Here is a 17,739-nt window from a genome sequence, read left to right on the forward strand (position 1 = left end):
TCTTTTTTTTTGTCGCAGGTATGAATTCTCAGGTACATAAAGCAGCATCATATGTACTTTAGTCTGTTCTTATGCTGAGTGTAATGGAGGCAGTTTAAAAGATAATTCACAGTTGATCGAATGCACCCAGCACTAAGTAGAGTCCTATTAGTTTTGGTAAAATCGTACTAAAATAATTTCTCTAAAGAGTTTGTTCTAATTTTGTTTTTTTGTCGGTCCTCTCCTCAAAAAAAAAACAAAACAAAACAAAACAAAACAAAACAAAACAAAAACAAAAAAAAGAGATGAATTTCTTAAGCGTTTTCAGAAAACACTGGATACAGTACCCGGAGATCAATAACAATTAGGTATGGGACTCTTGGCTTTTTTTAAGTCAACTCGCAGATTATGTACAGACTTACGCAAACGCTGAGCATTGATCCTTATGATTAATTTTTCAACTGAAGAACTTTTCATAAAATAATGTGTCAGCGTCCAGAATTATGAAATATTACATGGGTGACCCCAGTTCCTTTCGTGTTTTAAATACATTATAATGACTACTACAATGTGACATGAACTGAGGTATCCCTTCTATACGATGCTGCATCATGCACTGAGATATGTCTGTCATCAGCCATTAATACAGATAAAAAGTATACTTTACTTATCTCTCTTATTCTTTACTTATCTCTATACTTATCTCTATACTTTACTTATCTCTGTATACTTTACTTATCTCTCTTATTCTAATCTTCGCGAACTATTTTAATCGCCGATAAAAACAGGCCAGTTAGAGTCCTTTCTGTTGTTTAACAGTTGAGTGAAGGAGTTCCTCAAACACGCTGACCTTGTTGATCGATGGATGGATCAATTGATTAACTGATTTATTGATGGTGTGATTGCATGGCTCTCTTGTCATTGCAGTTCAGTGCATTTTAATTTGAGTATGCCATGACCTACATGTATTCATAAGAAAAGTGCTCTCACTATATCAAAACTAATAACCAATTGGTAGGCATTAAAGTTTCTTTTGAAACATCTAAAGGGACGAGAACTCTCTACAATCAATAAACAGAACCCCAAGGTATCTGTGGCATCTGCTTAATGGCAGGAGGGTGAAGACAAGCTGCTTAAGTAGTTTAGTTGTAAATCATTGGTTTTAATTGTGTGAGCTAATGGAATCGATTAAACAATTGGTGGCTGTGTTTTAACGTCGCCACATAAAATTGCATTCGATTAATTCGTAGTTCGTCAGAGTAATTTGAGAGGACCAAAATCAATATATAGCTATATGGCAAGATATGCATAAGGTGTTTCCTATAGCCTCATAATACTTTGCATTTCCAAGCTTGAAAGGAAGTAAAATTTCCTGAAATGGTCTCTTAGGGGATAATTTTACGAAGAAAAGCTCCCAAGATTGTGAAACGCGTAATGTTCCGTCTTTTTTTCCCAAGAGCGACGAAAAGGACCACTAGATTACTTACCGTACGTCTAAATCCTCTCTCTCAGTACGTGATATAAATTACAGACTGGTTCAGTTGGTGACATGAACTTAATTTAATTTGTGTTGAACTTTGCCAACTCACATAGTTTCAGGTGACCTGGGAAATGGCTACTGAAAACAAGCCGATGTTTGTCGTCTTTAGTCAAGAGTTTATAATCTGTAAATGAATGGTAACAGATAAGATTATTTCCTTGATTTAACGATAATTGTTAAGACTGTTAATCGCCCCTGATCATGCAATAACGAACTGTGTTAGAAGGAACATATTCACAGCAATATCATAGCTATTCATGCAACTGGCGAAAGAAAACCAATCATTTGTAGGCCAGTGACGTATTTTGCAATGGCTCCATTGAGATATTGATCAGTTGGAAATATTTAACGAAAGGAACTATTTTCATTAAGTGGCTTTGTGTATTGGCTCGAAAGGTTACACGAAAGTATGCCTTATTATATGGTTTCAGACATAGAAATATTAACATATCCTATTGCATGACAACGAAATATATTACGAATTTTGTTTCTACGCTGTATGCACAACGCAATACGCAGTTCTCACGTCCTTGCATGATGTATTCAAATAGAGGTCAGCCCTAAAGATTTTTTGTTATCCAATTAGGAACTTCATCTTTTCTTAAAAAAAATGTGTTATCCAATTAGGAATTTCGTCATTTACTGCCACGGAAGTGAAATGCCTGTTTCAATAGAAATTCAGTTTCCTTTACTCATGTTGTAGAATGAAAAGTTAAAATATATTTTACAGTGTTTATGGACTCGCTGGACATGAGTTACCGAAGAATAGTTAAGAGAATAAGCAGTTTTGAACGGGACCCTCATGACGGCCATTCGATAAAATAAATACCATTAGTGCTGTCTCTGGCGATAAGGGAAGGACTTGACAATTATGACATGTGCATAAAACTATGCTCACGCAGTCAGCGGTAGGTAGAGTTCTCGCAGCCTATATAAGAGCTTACCACTAAGGTCGTCGTCAATAAACTACTATTCTAGCACCAGGGTGCGTGCATCCAAAGAATTACGCCAAAATAATTACAGTTCGATACTCACAAGGAATAGGTATGTAAAATCTGACTGCTTGATATACAATTTCCAGTTTATCACGAGAGTCTTAAGTGCTTACCACTTATTCATATAAACTTTTTTAAATATAGGACTTTCCTTGAAACAGTCGTGTCATTTAATGCTACTGTTTTTCAATTTTGAGTGGCTTAGAGTCGTGCCAATTCTTACCCCGTAGGGTTTGCACGCTATACTCACTAACTTTGCAAATAGCAAGAACTCTCGAAAATCTCAGTATATATCATTACAGGGACGGGACAGAAGTCGAACTCTGATCGTTTCGGAACGTTTTTCGATGGTATTTTAGAATAAAAAAAGCGTCCGTTTATCTCACACATTTCAAGCTCGTGGTAGCCCATGACTTTCTTTTCTATTCAATGCTCTGTACAATTGGATTTCCAAACTCGAACGGTTTGGTCCATCGCTTGATTTAAAAAATTATTTTAAAGTGAGCTACTTTGTTTTATGCTTAAATTCCTTTTTGCTTGGGAAGATGGAAATGGCAAGTCAATGTGGAGTAAATGGAAAGCTAGATCAACAACTATAACTATTTTATACAAATGGCTTCCCTAAAGTTATAAAGATATGGAATATTTACCTGATTCGAATTTTGACTGGTCTACGATTTTAAGAACGAATGCTTCAGTCCTTTCAGTCCTTACAGTTAGATTGTTAACTGGTCAAGTAGGCCTTTCAAACTCTGTGGATTTAAGCACTATACTATACTAGCTCTACACTAGCAGTATACTAACTCTCAATATGCAGATAGATTTACAATGCAAAGGTGAAACTAGGCATCTTCAAGATAAACTCAACTTTTTTCCAAACTAACCAATACTCCTGAGCATTTCGTTCGCTGCCTGTTCATTGTCACAGTGGCATGCAACTTATATTTCTTGAACCAATCTTTGCCATACGTGATTCATTCAAAATTTCAGGAGTCCATTTATGTAGTTATTCCCTAAACTGTCTTGATTTCATTCAATCAGTCTGATTTTATTGGGATACAATTCCGTTGAGAAAACGAATACTTATGGTAAAATGCCAAAGCGAGCGATTAAGGACTTGAACCGTAGCTAGAGTTATCAGCTTTCACTATAACTCATCAGCAGGAGATGCGATGATACGCTTCTTTGAACTTTCACCTAAATATCAAAAACATTTCGCCTACGTTAGGGTTTTATGTTCTCAAAAAGGTATATCCAGTTACTTTTAAAATTTTGGGTTTACTGGCAAATTTTTCCTCGAAATTCATTCATTATACCAGAACTTGGGGGAAAAAGTACAGTCACGAAATGTGTTCGAGCAACCTCGAAGCTGATTTCCTCTGTTCGTGACAACATAGAACATCCATTTCTGAATGAGCAAAGCCCTCTGGAAAAGCTTAAAGTTCTACAAATTGAATCAGATACGTGTGACGACAAGTTTGTAACTCGTCACTCATTCACATAGAACAAGTAATTGAGTTCAGAATTTTTAAACGAACACGAACACAGTTTAAGTCTTCTCTCCTATATTTTTTTCCATGTGCCGTTGAATGTTTCTTGGCTATGAAATTTATCCCCCGATACTTTATTTCGTGCAAACACTCATATCCCCTAATAAAACTACTTAGCTTTAGGTTTTCATTTAGTTCCGCTCGTAAAGTGGTGCAAATGTCATGTAATTACAGGTATTTTGCCTTTTTGGCAATCGGAATTAGCATTGACTTTAGGTGGTCCTGATTTGTAAAAACCTCGAGCTAAAGGAGTTTAGTACATTATGTTTATTACAGACTTAAGGGGATTTCATTAATCGATCATAGAAGGTGTAAACCATATAAACTGCCTTGCCGACAGAAACGATTCAACACTACCGACAAGGAAGAATTATCAAAATACTTCTCGATACTAAAGGCATTTTAAGCTTGAGGGTTGATAATCCTCCGTCTTTTCGTGGAACGAGCCAATAAACTCCTCGATATACATGTTAATTTTCTCGTTCTTTTCGTCGCAAAAATTATTAGAACAGAAGAAGGCAGGCGGCAAGAGTGACTAGATGAGAGAAGTGAACTTAACCGTAAGTCCTATCAGTCCTTGCCGTTACACTTTTTCTGAGGAGTTGTGGTGCTTAATTTTCTTTTAATCGCAAAGTAATTTTGTTGTTGTTGTTTTTTTCTCTTCTTTTTTTTTTTTTTTTTTTTTTGCAGCCTTTGTGAATAACATTGCAAACAACACAAGCAAAAATACAATGAGGGGAATACGACAAGGAATAGGTAGGTAAAATCTAAATGTCAGATATAAAACTTCTTCTGAGTTCTGTTCAATTAGATTTCAAACTCGATCAGCTTGTTCAATCCTGTCATTGTAAAAGTTTCCTTGTGGTGAATAGATTCAGTTTTTAATTAGCTTCTGTTATAAGAATGGCGAGTCAGTATTTTGATCTATTATTTTCAAACATTTGTTAACTAATGATACTTAGCATTTGTGCCAAGTTAGAGCCAAATCGGTGATTTTAGCATATAGCCCCTACCCGGTTACGCCCTTTTTTTCGTGGACACGCTCCTAAAGCTTGAGAATGGAAATAATTTATCAGTTTGCATAATAGTGCCCGCGTTTTGGTCCCATTTCGGAAATGATTCATCAACAACCGGCTGAAACATGGAGCATCTTAGATCATTAGATCAGTCACGGCTTTCGCCTATGTTCTAAATAAAATCAATGCATAAGCTCTTTCTCTGACGATAAAAGTTTCTTACCTTAAAATGATTTGACAGCAAAAGAGATCAGCTTTTGTGAGGAGTGCAAAGGAGGCGGTTGACCAGGTAACTAGAAATATAAAGTGACTGCACTCAGCATTTAATTTTCACGGAGTTCAGTCAGTCTAAATAACTGCAAACCTTACAAAAAGATATTTCTGAGAAGATTTTCTTTTTTTTTCTCTGTTCTTTATCAAGAAAATAATTAGGATGATAAATATGACATCAAGCTGTTTTTAAGTGTCCAATATTAGCGAATATTAAAAGCTCCTGATTATCACTAATTGCGGTACAAAAGAGTAGACAAATTAGGGAAGAGTAGTGTAGTATAGTGTAGGTAGATGTATAAGCTAGAACTGAAACGGTAAAATAACCACAGTACAACTAAGATAAAGTATTCAGCTACATAGACGTGTAACAGACATAGCAATTAGTACTTGACGACTTATAAGGTGGCTTCCAGAAAAAAAAGAAAAAAAAAAATTAATAAACGTAACAAACAAGTCGCAACATAAAAAAGAGTGCTGAGAACATTTCATTCAAAGTAGTGGAATAATAGAAAACTGAACTAAAACTACTGGCACTGAATGTATCTCAATCACGACAACAAAGAGTAGACAATTTGGTAATAATAACAATGAAGGCAAAATATATGAAACTTACTTTGGCGACGACTCGCACAGACGATAGCAGAACGTTTAGCCCAAGGGTAGTCAAATGGTAACCTGTAGCTGATTCATCCTCTGATCGTAGCGGTTGCAGGATAACTATCACGGCCGTTACGAGTGGCGTGATTATGTCTAAGGCGTTACATGAAATGTGTGTACTACATGTTTTTTACTACATCTCATTCCCTAAACACGAATTTAACTTTCAGCAAACATGGAACCGCAAATTCCTAACCAATGCTCGATATATTTGATCAAGTTCTACTGAAACTAAAGCCACTGATTTTTACTAGAAAATGTCGTAAAAGCAGGGGAGGGGGGGGGGGGGGGCGTTTCAAACCTAACATCGTATGATTAAATGAATTGGTTAAACAATTGGTTGCCTTGCTCCCACAACGACTCAAATCTCGCTTAATATCTTTGAGTCCGTTATTTACCAAGTTTTTAAGCGACTTAAAACTTCTGTTTTTATTTTCAGAGGTATAAATATTGTAATATATTTACGAATATTTATACAGGGTAGCCCAATTCAGCGAATAGCTGGTTTACTAGACCTTACGCAAGGAGAGAAGTTAATCGGTATATTTTATAACATATTTCGGGATAATTTCCACCATAACTTACATCTACCTTGTATTAAAAATCATCGCAATCCATCTATGATAAAACTGCGGCGAAAAAGCGTTAATCTCTATCAAAATCGTTTTTTCGACCATCGAAACTGCCTTTCGCCATACATTTCTTTCTACAGTCTGTTTGCCCGGTAGCGATCCCAGAAATCTTAGCCCGAACACAAGGGTCCGGTTACTGGCAACTCATTCACTGTCTTTACATTCGCGTTATCTCTTAAGTATTTCACAATAAGCATCCTAAGGGGATATCGTCACTGTCATTCTCTGTAACATTGATACCATTACTGGTATCTCCGACGATGCAGGAGGTCAGGGTCACCAGGCAGAGACAAGAGATTATTCGTAGAAAACGTACGAGCACGCACTCCTATCAGGTAGGTGGAGTCCTGTTAGTCCTTAAAAGCTTGCCGCCAACATTTTCTGCAGAATTTCTCATTTTCTTTTCGGTTGTGTATGGCCGCATACATACAAAGAATACACTTAAATTAGATAACAATGAGTTTTATTCAACAAGGAAAAGGTATGTGACATAAGGCTATTTGGTGTACAATTTGCTTTATTATATAAACTTCCGTAAACACTGCGCTCCATCTAAATCTTAATTTTTCAAATGTAGGGCTTTGTGTGGAACATAATTTCATTTAATGCGAGAGCTTTTAGGCTTAAAGAGGCAAACAGATGTAGGAACCGTGCTATACCATGAGGATTTGCATGCAAGACTTCATTTTTGCATAATTCAAAACTTCTCGTTCTCTGTATCATCAATCGGTGTGGGACAGAAGTTGAACTCTAGAGGTTGCGTAATGGTTTTCTATGCTGGTTCAGATAAAGCACAGTTTGCCGGCTGATCTAGTAAAGTCGAACCTTCACGCTTGTGATTAGCTATAACTTTGTTTTCTAAAGTGTTCTGTACAGCACGATTTGCGAGTTCCCAAATCGGCTTGATTAATCGTTTAAATGAAAATATTGTATTAGAGTGAGCTAGCCTGCATTGTAGGTATAGTTTTTGCCAGTCGAAGTTTAGCAGTTTCTTGTTGCTTCTACGATCGTGCGGTAGCGTAATTCAAACATGGCCAGTCGAATAACGTAACGTTAATTAACTTGCCCGGATAAGGTGCCCGCACTGCAGCCTAGAAGTGAGCTATGTAAGTGCTTTGCTCGGAGAGGATTAATTAACCACGGTTCTAAACAACTCCATTTACTACACCAGCTTTCTGTCAATCACTGTACTTTTCACAAGGGAGATTGAATAAGGTTTAAAATCTAAATTATAGCAAATTGTGTTAGTGATATAATAAACAGTCATCCCTTACAATCAAACAAAAATATTTACCCAGTGGTATCTCGCAGTTTCTCGCAATTCCTCCTACTAGCAAATGACTCAAGTTGCGTAATCATGTGTATAACGTCACCTAACAAATTCTAATTACAAATTGTTGGCGATACAGTAAGTTTCTAATTTGCTTCTGCAATGGCAATGACAAGTCAATATCGAGTCAAAGCAAGCTAGATTAACATACATACTTTAGTCAGTCTTTTAAAATGGCTCCCCTTACACTTATGAGCGTATAGGGCTTTTTTATGGTCCTTCGTGCCGAATTTTGTAAAGTGTAAGAACAAATTAAATGCCATGTTTTCGTCCTTCCCAGTCATTTTATTGTTGTTATAAAAGATATACTGGCATTCATGAAGATTGCTACAAAATAAATGATGGCTATTGTCCTGAAATCCTCGTTTTGTAATCTGGAAGATTTTGGTGCAGTTAGATTTAAGGAATTACTTTTGCAATTTTGATGAAGAAACGGGCCTCCTGCTCCTTTTTCTTTTTCCTCTAAATTACGCTCTCTGTCCCCTTCATTTCTCTCTCCAAAGGAGTATGGCACTTATTCTGTTTTCTGGGTCAAAGTTCTATGCCGTACACGAGGTTATAAAATCCACGCTAAATGGTAGTTCCGTCTTTGTTATTGGGCTTGATAATCTACCATCCTTTTTTCTTCTTCTTCCCTCTTTCTTCTCGGGCGCCATTACTTAGTTCTAAGAAAGCATATACATTTAAAAGCAAACAAAAATCGGAGTGACTTTTTCTGTCGAGCCATATAAGGCTAACCCTAAACCCAAACCCTAACCCAGACATTTAAAAAGATTTCAGACGTTAGAACCGAGTAACGTGCTCCAAAACCTATGTTTCAGAAACATATAGGCGGAGCGAGAGAGATCTCTGTCATACACCCTCAAAGAGTACTGCTATATAATTTTCCTATTTATATAAAGTATAAACTCATTTTCCTCCATATGCCCACTTCTCCATTCATCTACCTTCATATTTATTTATCTATGTTCATTTACGCTTACTTATGTTCATATACCTTCTTCTACCATCCTATATACCTCTACCCACATGCACCTCATTTACATTAAATAAATACCATCGTTTACCTTCATACACCATCATTGGCCTTAATCGTCCTTTATTAACCCGGTCAGTTTACCTTCAAAGACAATTGTTTACCATCATCTATCATCACATACTTTCGTTTACCTTCGTCTATCTTCACTTTTCATAATATATCTTTACCTCACTTAATTCACCTTCTTTTACCTTCATTGACCTTCATTTTGATTTATCGACCTTTCTCTGTCTTTACTTGCCTCATCTACCTTCATCCACCTTATTTTTTTTCCCTCTACCTTTATCTACCTTGATTCAGCATTTTTTCCTTTCCTAAATCTCGTATTCCTACACCAACCTAAATTTACAATTATTTACCTCCATCTACGTTGACATTTCTTCATCTACCATAGTTTTGCCTTGATCACCTTCTATGACCATAATTTACCTGTCTCTACCTTCCTCTACCTTCATCGCCCTTCATCTATCTAATTTGACTTCATCTACCTTTATGTTCTTTCATCTAACACCATCTACCTTTATATACCTTCATTTACCGTTGCCTACTTTCATCTACCATCCTTTACTTTCAAAAACCGTCATCTACCCTCTTCTATCTTCATCCACCTTCATCTACGTTCATTGTCCTTTATCCTCTCTCAGTTATCTTCATTTTCATCTTCATTCACCCGCTATCTTCTACTTAGCTACATCCACCTTCATCTGCCATTAGTAACCTTCAAATACCTTAATATTATTTTCTCCTCCTCCCAGGACTGCAGGTATGCCTTCGGCGGATGTTTATCCGAACTCTCTTACTAATCCTGGATCTATCCTAGGGAGTAACTTTTCACCGTCTCATCAGATTTCTTTTCTTTAGGTTCTGTTATGCTCTTTCTGGCACTTTATGTGACTTTTCAAATCAAAGCATCAACGCATGCAACCCCAATAGATTGCAAAAAGAACACTGCAGTCTGCTTAGAAGAGATAATGAAACAAATCACTCAAGCTCGATTTGAGGTTAAAATTCTCATGGAGAGCAAAACATTGGCGAGACGTAAGTAAGATTCTCTGCGATTATATGTGTTGATACCTTTATTACCATTTATTCATTTTAATTCTTATTGGTCGTTTTTGATCAGCTAAAGACTGTGCTGAGCTGTACAAATCAGGCCAAAGAGTCAGCGGCGTTTACACAATCGACCCCGATGGTTTAGGTGCCTTTAATGTATATTGTGACCAAACAACAGCCGGTGGGGGATGGACAGTATTTCAGAAGAGACTAAATGGCTCCGTTGATTTTAACCGCACTTGGAATTACTACAAATATGGCTTTGGTAACTTGGTCGGTGAATTTTGGCTTGGCCTGGACAAGGTAAACCGCCTGACGCGAAACAAGCCATATAACAAGCTTCGAGTAGATCTGGGAGTGACTACTGGCAAAACTGTTCACGCTGAGTATGACTGGTTTGGGATTGGGACCGAGATGGCTAAGTACCGGCTGTACATTACCAATACTGCAAGTAATTAAACCGTTTCTAGTAATTCATCGTGCGATTTTCATGTTATATATTACTTCCCTTATACCGTCTAAGAGTCCCCCTCCTCCACCCTAACCACCCCTTGCCCTGACCTTAACCTGTAAACAATGTTGTTTCTCCTTATGAATTACCATTAAACTATGTTTTCCTATCAATTCTGCCCATGCACAGTTGAGTCCACGCTACTTCGTTGGCAGTTTGCTTCCGAGGCTGTTGGTGATAAACAGTTGTTGAACTCGGTTCAAGCAAAATATTAGAATTTGATCAGTTACCTTATTTGTGAGCTTTTATCAAACTTTCGATTTTTTTCCCTACTCCACAAAATAAAACTTAGTCAGTGTTAAGGATTTTCTCTAAGGCCCTCCAACTCGTTTTTATTAATAGGCATCCTTATTCTAATAAGCGCTCCTACAGAATAGGCACCTCCATTCCACAAAGGGCCCTATTCTAAGAAAATCCCCTGTTCTGTTTCAATAATAGCACTAGTACTGTTGGAGTACGTTTACATCGAGATCAGCCTTGATCTATCTTCCATATTCATTACTCACTCAAAGCCTTACGACCAAAAAATAGTGTTCGTGTCAGTCTCTCAACTATGATGTCACTGAGAGTACACGGTTCCTTCATTGAAAGATCCCGTCTTAAAAATTTCTCGATGATTGCTTGGTTAGTCGTTCTAGCAAGAAAGGATCCAGACAGAGTGAGTCCGTTTTCCAGTCTTTTCTATTATTTACGAATAAACATCAAAGCTTTTTTTCATTATTTACAATTCTGCTGTTTCTCAAAAACGAATTATAGCACCCTGTCGTTATAAGCTCCTTCCTCGAATAAGCGCTCACCCCTTCCCCTTCCCCGAGGCACTTTGGGCTCTTAATCTAATCAGCACGATATGATGCTAAGAAAAACTAATTTAATCGAAACAGCATGTGGCTATTGTTTGAGTTAAATTTTGTTCTGTCGGTTCGTTTGTTTTACGTAAAAAAATAGGCTTTAGGCTCCAAAGTGCTATCTTGATCTTGAAATCATGCTACTTACTTAATCTATTTTGGAACAGGTGCGACTGATCCTCTTGGTCATCACAGATATTTCGTTTTTGGTACCTGGGATAGAGATCCTGCTAATTGCTCTCAAAGAAGAGGCGGAGGCTGGTGGTATGGCAACAGTAGTTATTGTGCTGTTTTGTCAAATCTCAACGGAATTTATCCGCGTTGTGGGAATGAAACCTGGGCCAATATCTACTGGGGAAATTTAGATAAAAAAAGTCCCAAGGGAAACGTTCCCACATCGACTGAAATGAAAATTAGACCTGTGGATTTTTTGTAGAGCTTCCTCGTGAGGGTATAGAGATTTTCACATGTTTTGATGAATTGTTTTGGAGGTGATAACCAATGTATAACTGGCCCAGTTATATCCCTCGCTGATTACGATTGTGATTTCCTGATGAGTGTTTACTTTGCCTTGCCTGAATTTAAATATATTCCCGTGGGGAAACATCATCGTAAATTGTTTCCTATTATATACTTTTATAACTCATGATCTAAAAATTCTGCGAGTCAGAAATTAGTTATTCTGTTGTCGGAATTAAGCCAAAATATCCTTTAATCTGTGATTTACTCGGTGATTTATGCGCGTTTTTAAAGTCTACAATGATGGAATTTACGTCTGCTCACTAGATGCTGTTTCAAAACATTAAGGAGTAGTTTCTACGACAAATATTTTACAACAGGCTGATAAGAAAAACGACGACATATAGACTCAACCATAGTTGGTATAGATGTAGAGAGAATAAATCCTGGCCATCTGCATTGGTATCACAACTATCTGATTCTTAGCAGACTTTGTAGCAAGGGGGATGCTACATCGTATACATTCTTTTAAATGAAAGCAAAACGATGTTCTCATAACTCGCAAAGAAGTTTTCATAAATGAACCTTTTCATCGTCTTGTAGTTTAATGAGCCATTAGCTCTAGTTTATATCTTTTTTTCCAATTTTTGCAGTTTTTTCCTATGTAATAATTTTTTCAAACTTTGCTATTTTACTGCTATCAATAAACCCATTTAAGATGATATTACAAAAAGAAACTTCTAGTTCTATGTTTTATCATATGATCAAATGAAGGCTTTGATATATTATTCATGTATTTACATCGATAGCCTGAAAACCATTACCATGGCAACCCACGGATCGCAGACCTTATCCTATCTTCAATGATTTTTTTGTCGGCATATGATAACGACCACAAAAAATAAAACTATCTCATCCTAAGCACTAAGAAAAATAGAATCATACATATCTAACAAAATACTCATTTAAGTCTACCGGAAAAGCTAAACCATATCAACCAGAGTGGAGCGGTGGTAGGAACGAAGGTGTTCCCCCCCCCCCTCCCCCCAAATGCGGCCTGCGGGTAGGAAAGGGTGGCTAAATGACAAAGGCGAGTTCTCAGGTTGATAGTGAACTTAAAGTGATATTGCGGAATAAGAAACGATTGCACATGATCAGAGCAGAGTTAATGATTACCGAATGGATACTACGTATTATTCTACCATTCGACAGTATCGATTAACTCACTTCCCTGATTAAGATAGCTATTCAATGTGTTACCATTATCTGTAAGAGAATTTTCCACGATTTACTCAAATTTTTTTACAACGGGAAAGCAAATTACTGCGGTCATATCTAAAGTTCTAGCCAAGCCCCCTTCGGACTCCCTCTGTCCCAAAGGTTCTAGACTCGCACACCTATATGGCCTACCGAGGACGCATTAGGAACAACTTACTATTCACTTTCATCTACTACTGGCAGCGGTTCAAAAGCTCACTTCTGTACTAAAAACACTAATTCTGCGTATCTCGAAACTCAATAAAAGCCTACAGTAATCACTGCACCAGCAACAGACTGGAGTGCGGGTCGGTATGCCTAAGGACTTAACGTAAAATACATGCTCGTCAAGCGTTAATTGTGCTGATATTGTATTTATCGAAACAGTGGCTTTGAAAGAATCAACCCAACTAGTAATTTATTTGGTACTCTTGTCGAAGAAGCTAGCCAAGTGAGAATTCATTTAATCCCCCTCAAATACGGTCAGGTTCTATGACATCAATGAATTACATGGCGATATATTGTAAAGTGTACATGATGTGTAAAGACACATTATAGGCCTGTCGTCTGATCCAAACAGAATTTTCACGATTACTGCGTAAAAGCTAACATTTATATTTTGCTAGCAAAAAAAAAAAAAAAGAGTAAGCAAGCCCATGTTGTGCTTTATCTGCCCTTCCAAGTTAATTAAATGTAAGAAGTACATGACTTCATCTCATGGACGGCCTAGAACACACTTCCCTGTTTAGCTATAGCAGATCAGCAAGATACATTAGTAATCCGTTAGATTTACAGACAGGGCGGGGGTCTTTTCGCAGGTAGGGAGTTCAGGGTTTGCATTGCATATTTAGTCCATACTTTTACAACCCCAAGTTTCAACCAATTCTTGCAAAATATCTAATTAGGGCTGCTTCCGCTCGCTGGTTATTGAAGAAACGTCTAGTTCAAGCGCGATGCAGATCTCCCGTAGGATCCCAACTGAAAACGTTGACAACTTGGACTGGCACGCGATTTCACAAATGTTATATTTGTCATATCATGATAAATTACCATGATAAAATACCATTATACATTTAATTGTGATACATTTAATCACGAAATGTTTCGTATATTTAAAACAAGACCTAATTAAGTTCCTGAAGCCACGTGTTTCAGAGTACAATGTTCTATTTTTGCGACGTTGTCAATTTCAGTGGGTCTTATTTTGAATTAATTAGCGTTGTTCCGCCCACGAGAGACACGTTTCTGAACGAGCAAAATTCCGCTTACATTTGGTTCGTGGTTCGGTTAAAGACTAACATTTAAGCAAAGATCTCTTACGTGAAGTAATTACAGCCCCTTTTACAACAAAATGGGGATAGAGAAACCTCAAATAAAAAACCCTGAGATACGCTTTGTGAACATTGGTAGGAGGCGTTGACCATCCTTCTAAGTATTATCGATATTGTGAGGACGATGCATCAATTTCAGGACTGAAATCCTCAGAAACATGGAAGGTAATAGTATATTATATTCAATAGGCAGTATATTGGACGTAAAATGCGAAAAAATTGAGTTTGCGTGAGTATGTGTACATTTTCGACTAATATACGACACGGTCGAATCGGTGCATTTTATCCAACTTGAAAATTTGATTAAATCACCCTGAATCATTTCCCAAATAAATCCTTTGGAGATCCAAAAGAACTTCCTTCCACCTTCCGAAACCCAGATTTCCGGTTAATTATTTTGTATAGTACATAGTTAAATCACAGGCTACTTTTGAGCTATTTTTGATCTAGTTGGAAGTAGGTCGGATAAATTCAATTAGATTGTGTAAATAAATGGTCAAGAATTGCAATCAACATATTTTTTGATGTTGTTTTTCAAGATTTGGTACTTTTTAAAATTCATGTTTTTCCATTTTATGACTCGAAGCTCCGAGATGCTTCTGAAATTTTGAGCCTCAAACTGCCACATTTTGGCGGAACTCAGTTCTTATCGAATTTTCTCGAAAATAATTCGATATTCAGCCAAACGAAGTATGAAGTGGTTTGTTTCACTCTTGGGCCAACCTAACCTGAGAATATGAGCCGAATCGATTTTTTGGCTGTTGCCAACACATTTTGCAAATGTTCGATTTTTGGGCACATTTGCTGTTAAGTACCAGGGGCAATTAATCAATCTGGCTGTCAAGCAATTGGTAGATTCCAAGGTAGCAGACCAGCAGCACATTACATCAACCGACACGACTACACCACCCATCCGAGTTATCATACCATTTAAAGATCAGATCTCTGCTAGCATAGGGAAAAAAAAACGTCTCACAGACCTCAGCGCAAAAATCAAGACCACGATTCAACCCGTGTTCATCAGCAGAAAACTCAACGAAGACCTTAAAGCTCGAGAGATCAAGCCAGCCACTGTTAATCAACAATGTCTTGTTATAAATTTCAATGTAACCTGTGCGACGCAGGATATGTTGATTACACTCGCAGCCACCTCCACGAAAGCGTCGGTAGCCACAAACAAAAATCGTCGGTAATTTGTAAACAATATTTTAGCGAACATAACTCGAAAGTACCACCTTGTCTTTCAGAAAAATTTCACCTCCTGACTAAAATGTTCTGACAAATTTAATTGCCTAATTAAAGGGATGCTTTTTATAGGAAAACTTAAACCATCCCTAAAAAAATCTAAAATTCGATTAGATAGCAGAAAAGAAAACTCACCTACTCATTTTACCATTAATTGGTTTATACCTCTTTGAATAGAGTCTTTATCATTCTCATTTCAACTTCCCACACTCGGGGAAACAAAAATTCTGGTATTGTATTTTTTTTTCCTTGATTACTGTCCATTATAAACGATGGTCAAGGTTTCACTGTTCTCGAATGGCGCTCATTGTACCCGTAAAAAATAAGTCGTCTTGGGTCTATAAATATATCGCCTCTCTGATTGCAGTCACACGCTTACAAAATTTCACTAAACCTTTTATTGCAATTTACCTTTCAATCAAATTCATCAGTACATATCTTAACACGAAACAATCTCGCGCGCAAAAACAGAATTCGTTTACCTGACACTGAATTTTCAAATAATGATGTTCGTTACAAAATGTATTCCATGTTATCTTCTAAAGCTGGCCCCAGTCAGTACAACTCAACCTGACATCTGTACTCCGAGTTCGAATCTCTTGTTGTCTATTGCGATAAATAATATAGTGCTTCAGTGACGTCGACTAATAATACAACAGTTCGGTCGCTTCATACCAAACTAGAAGATTAATATTGTTAGTACAGAGTCTAACAAATATGTGGCGAGAACAAAGAAATAAAACAACACTAAAAACAAGTGATTTCTGCGTCATTCTTCCTCTCGCACGGTTTGATAACTTTTCCGAAACAATAAACGTTCCCAAGAACAGTACGTTTTTAGCCTTGTTCATGACAACCACATCTTGACTGTAAGTTTAAACTAACCATTCAGTACAGAGTAAAACATGTTTATTATGCATTTTGATAAAGCATATCTTTAAAATTTGGGCGGCTTATCCAGTAGATATAAGCCAATGAGGTAATATTTCATGATTACCGTCACGAATATATAACAAGGTTCTACGCTATCTGGGCGAAAAAACAACGCTTGTTCTATAATACAATCGACGAGAAAGTGCTGTAGGTGTAGCATGTGTAGTTTGGTATTATGCGGTGTAGTAGGTGTCGTTTAGTGTAGCAGGTGTCGTTTAGTGTAGCAGGTGTCGTTTAGTGTAGCAGGTGTAGTAGTTGTAGTATATGTAGTAAATGCAGTACGTGTAGTAGGTGTAGTGTTGTGTAGTTCCGTTTTAGGAGGTGTGGTAGGTGTAGTTTGGTGTAGAAGGTATACTTTAGTGTAGTAGGTGTAGTTTGGTGTAGTTTGATGTAGTGAATGTAGTAGATCGACAAGAGATCGACAAGTTACTAGTCGATTGTAAAGAGCTAATCGACAAACATGACATCGCTAATTCACTAAACGAGTATTTTACAACGATTGCTTCCTCACTGTTAGCCAGTCAGCAATCCCTCGGTTACCCTGCCAAGCTAAAACAGACAGGCCCTTTAGCGTTTCCCAGTCACAGCTTCAATTTTCGCGCCGTGAGTGAAAACGACGTTTTCAAGGCTCTACGAACCATGGACATATCAAAGGCCACAGGTGCAGACACCATTCCAGCTAAAGTCATCAGGACTGCTGCACCATACATCAGCAATGTTGTAGCTAAGTTATTCAACACATCTTTCAGAAGCGGCCGCTTTCCGACCATTTGGAAAACGGCAAGAGTAACTCCCTTGTTTAAAGGAGGGCTCCAGACCGAACGTGATAATTATAGACCAATTTCCATTCTTCCCTGTATCTCGAAAGTGCTTGAATCGTTTGCCAACACTGATCTTCAAGGTTTTACAGTAGACACCGGCCTCATCACTGACCATCAATTTGCATATGCCAGGTACTCGTCTACCACAGTTGCGCTCATCGTAGCCGTTGATTCATGGAAATTCGCCATTGACAGGGGTGAAAAAGTTGTCTGTACTTTCTTAGACCTAAGAAAAGCCTTCGACGTAATTGAACACAACATCTTGATCAGTAA

General features: G+C 37.4%; 1 protein-coding gene across 1 annotated transcript; it reads left to right on the forward strand.

The window, feature by feature from the left end:
* Positions 1-2,459: 2,459 nt before the first annotated feature.
* Positions 2,460-12,745, forward strand: LOC111340532 (angiopoietin-related protein 7). The gene is made up of 6 exons (XM_022947395.2): positions 2,460-2,563; positions 4,572-4,624; positions 4,755-4,820; positions 9,873-10,049; positions 10,135-10,515; positions 11,588-12,745. Exons 3-6 carry the CDS (start codon positions 4,796-4,798, stop codon positions 11,854-11,856), a joined length of 852 nt encoding a protein of 283 aa, XP_022803130.1. The 5' UTR covers positions 2,460-2,563; positions 4,572-4,624; positions 4,755-4,795; the 3' UTR covers positions 11,857-12,745.
* The last annotated feature ends 4,994 nt before the right edge of the window (positions 12,746-17,739 follow it).

This window comes from Stylophora pistillata, chromosome 11 (genome assembly GCF_964205215.1).
Source record: "Stylophora pistillata chromosome 11, jaStyPist1.2, whole genome shotgun sequence".
Taxonomy (NCBI): Eukaryota; Metazoa; Cnidaria; class Anthozoa; order Scleractinia; family Pocilloporidae; genus Stylophora; species Stylophora pistillata.

What these genes read in the sequence shown, in the direction of transcription:
- LOC111340532 (XM_022947395.2), top strand. Translation starts at nt 4,796, where the DNA reads ATGAGGGGAATACGACAAGGAATAG. An exon ending in GGGAATACGACAAGGAATAG is followed by an intron (nt 4,821 to 9,872) that starts GTAGGTAAAATC and finishes TCTTTTCTTTAG; the next exon opens with GTTCTGTTATGCTCTTTCTG. An exon ending in GTACATTACCAATACTGCAA is followed by an intron (nt 10,516 to 11,587) that starts GTAATTAAACCG and finishes ATTTTGGAACAG; the next exon opens with GTGCGACTGATCCTCTTGGT.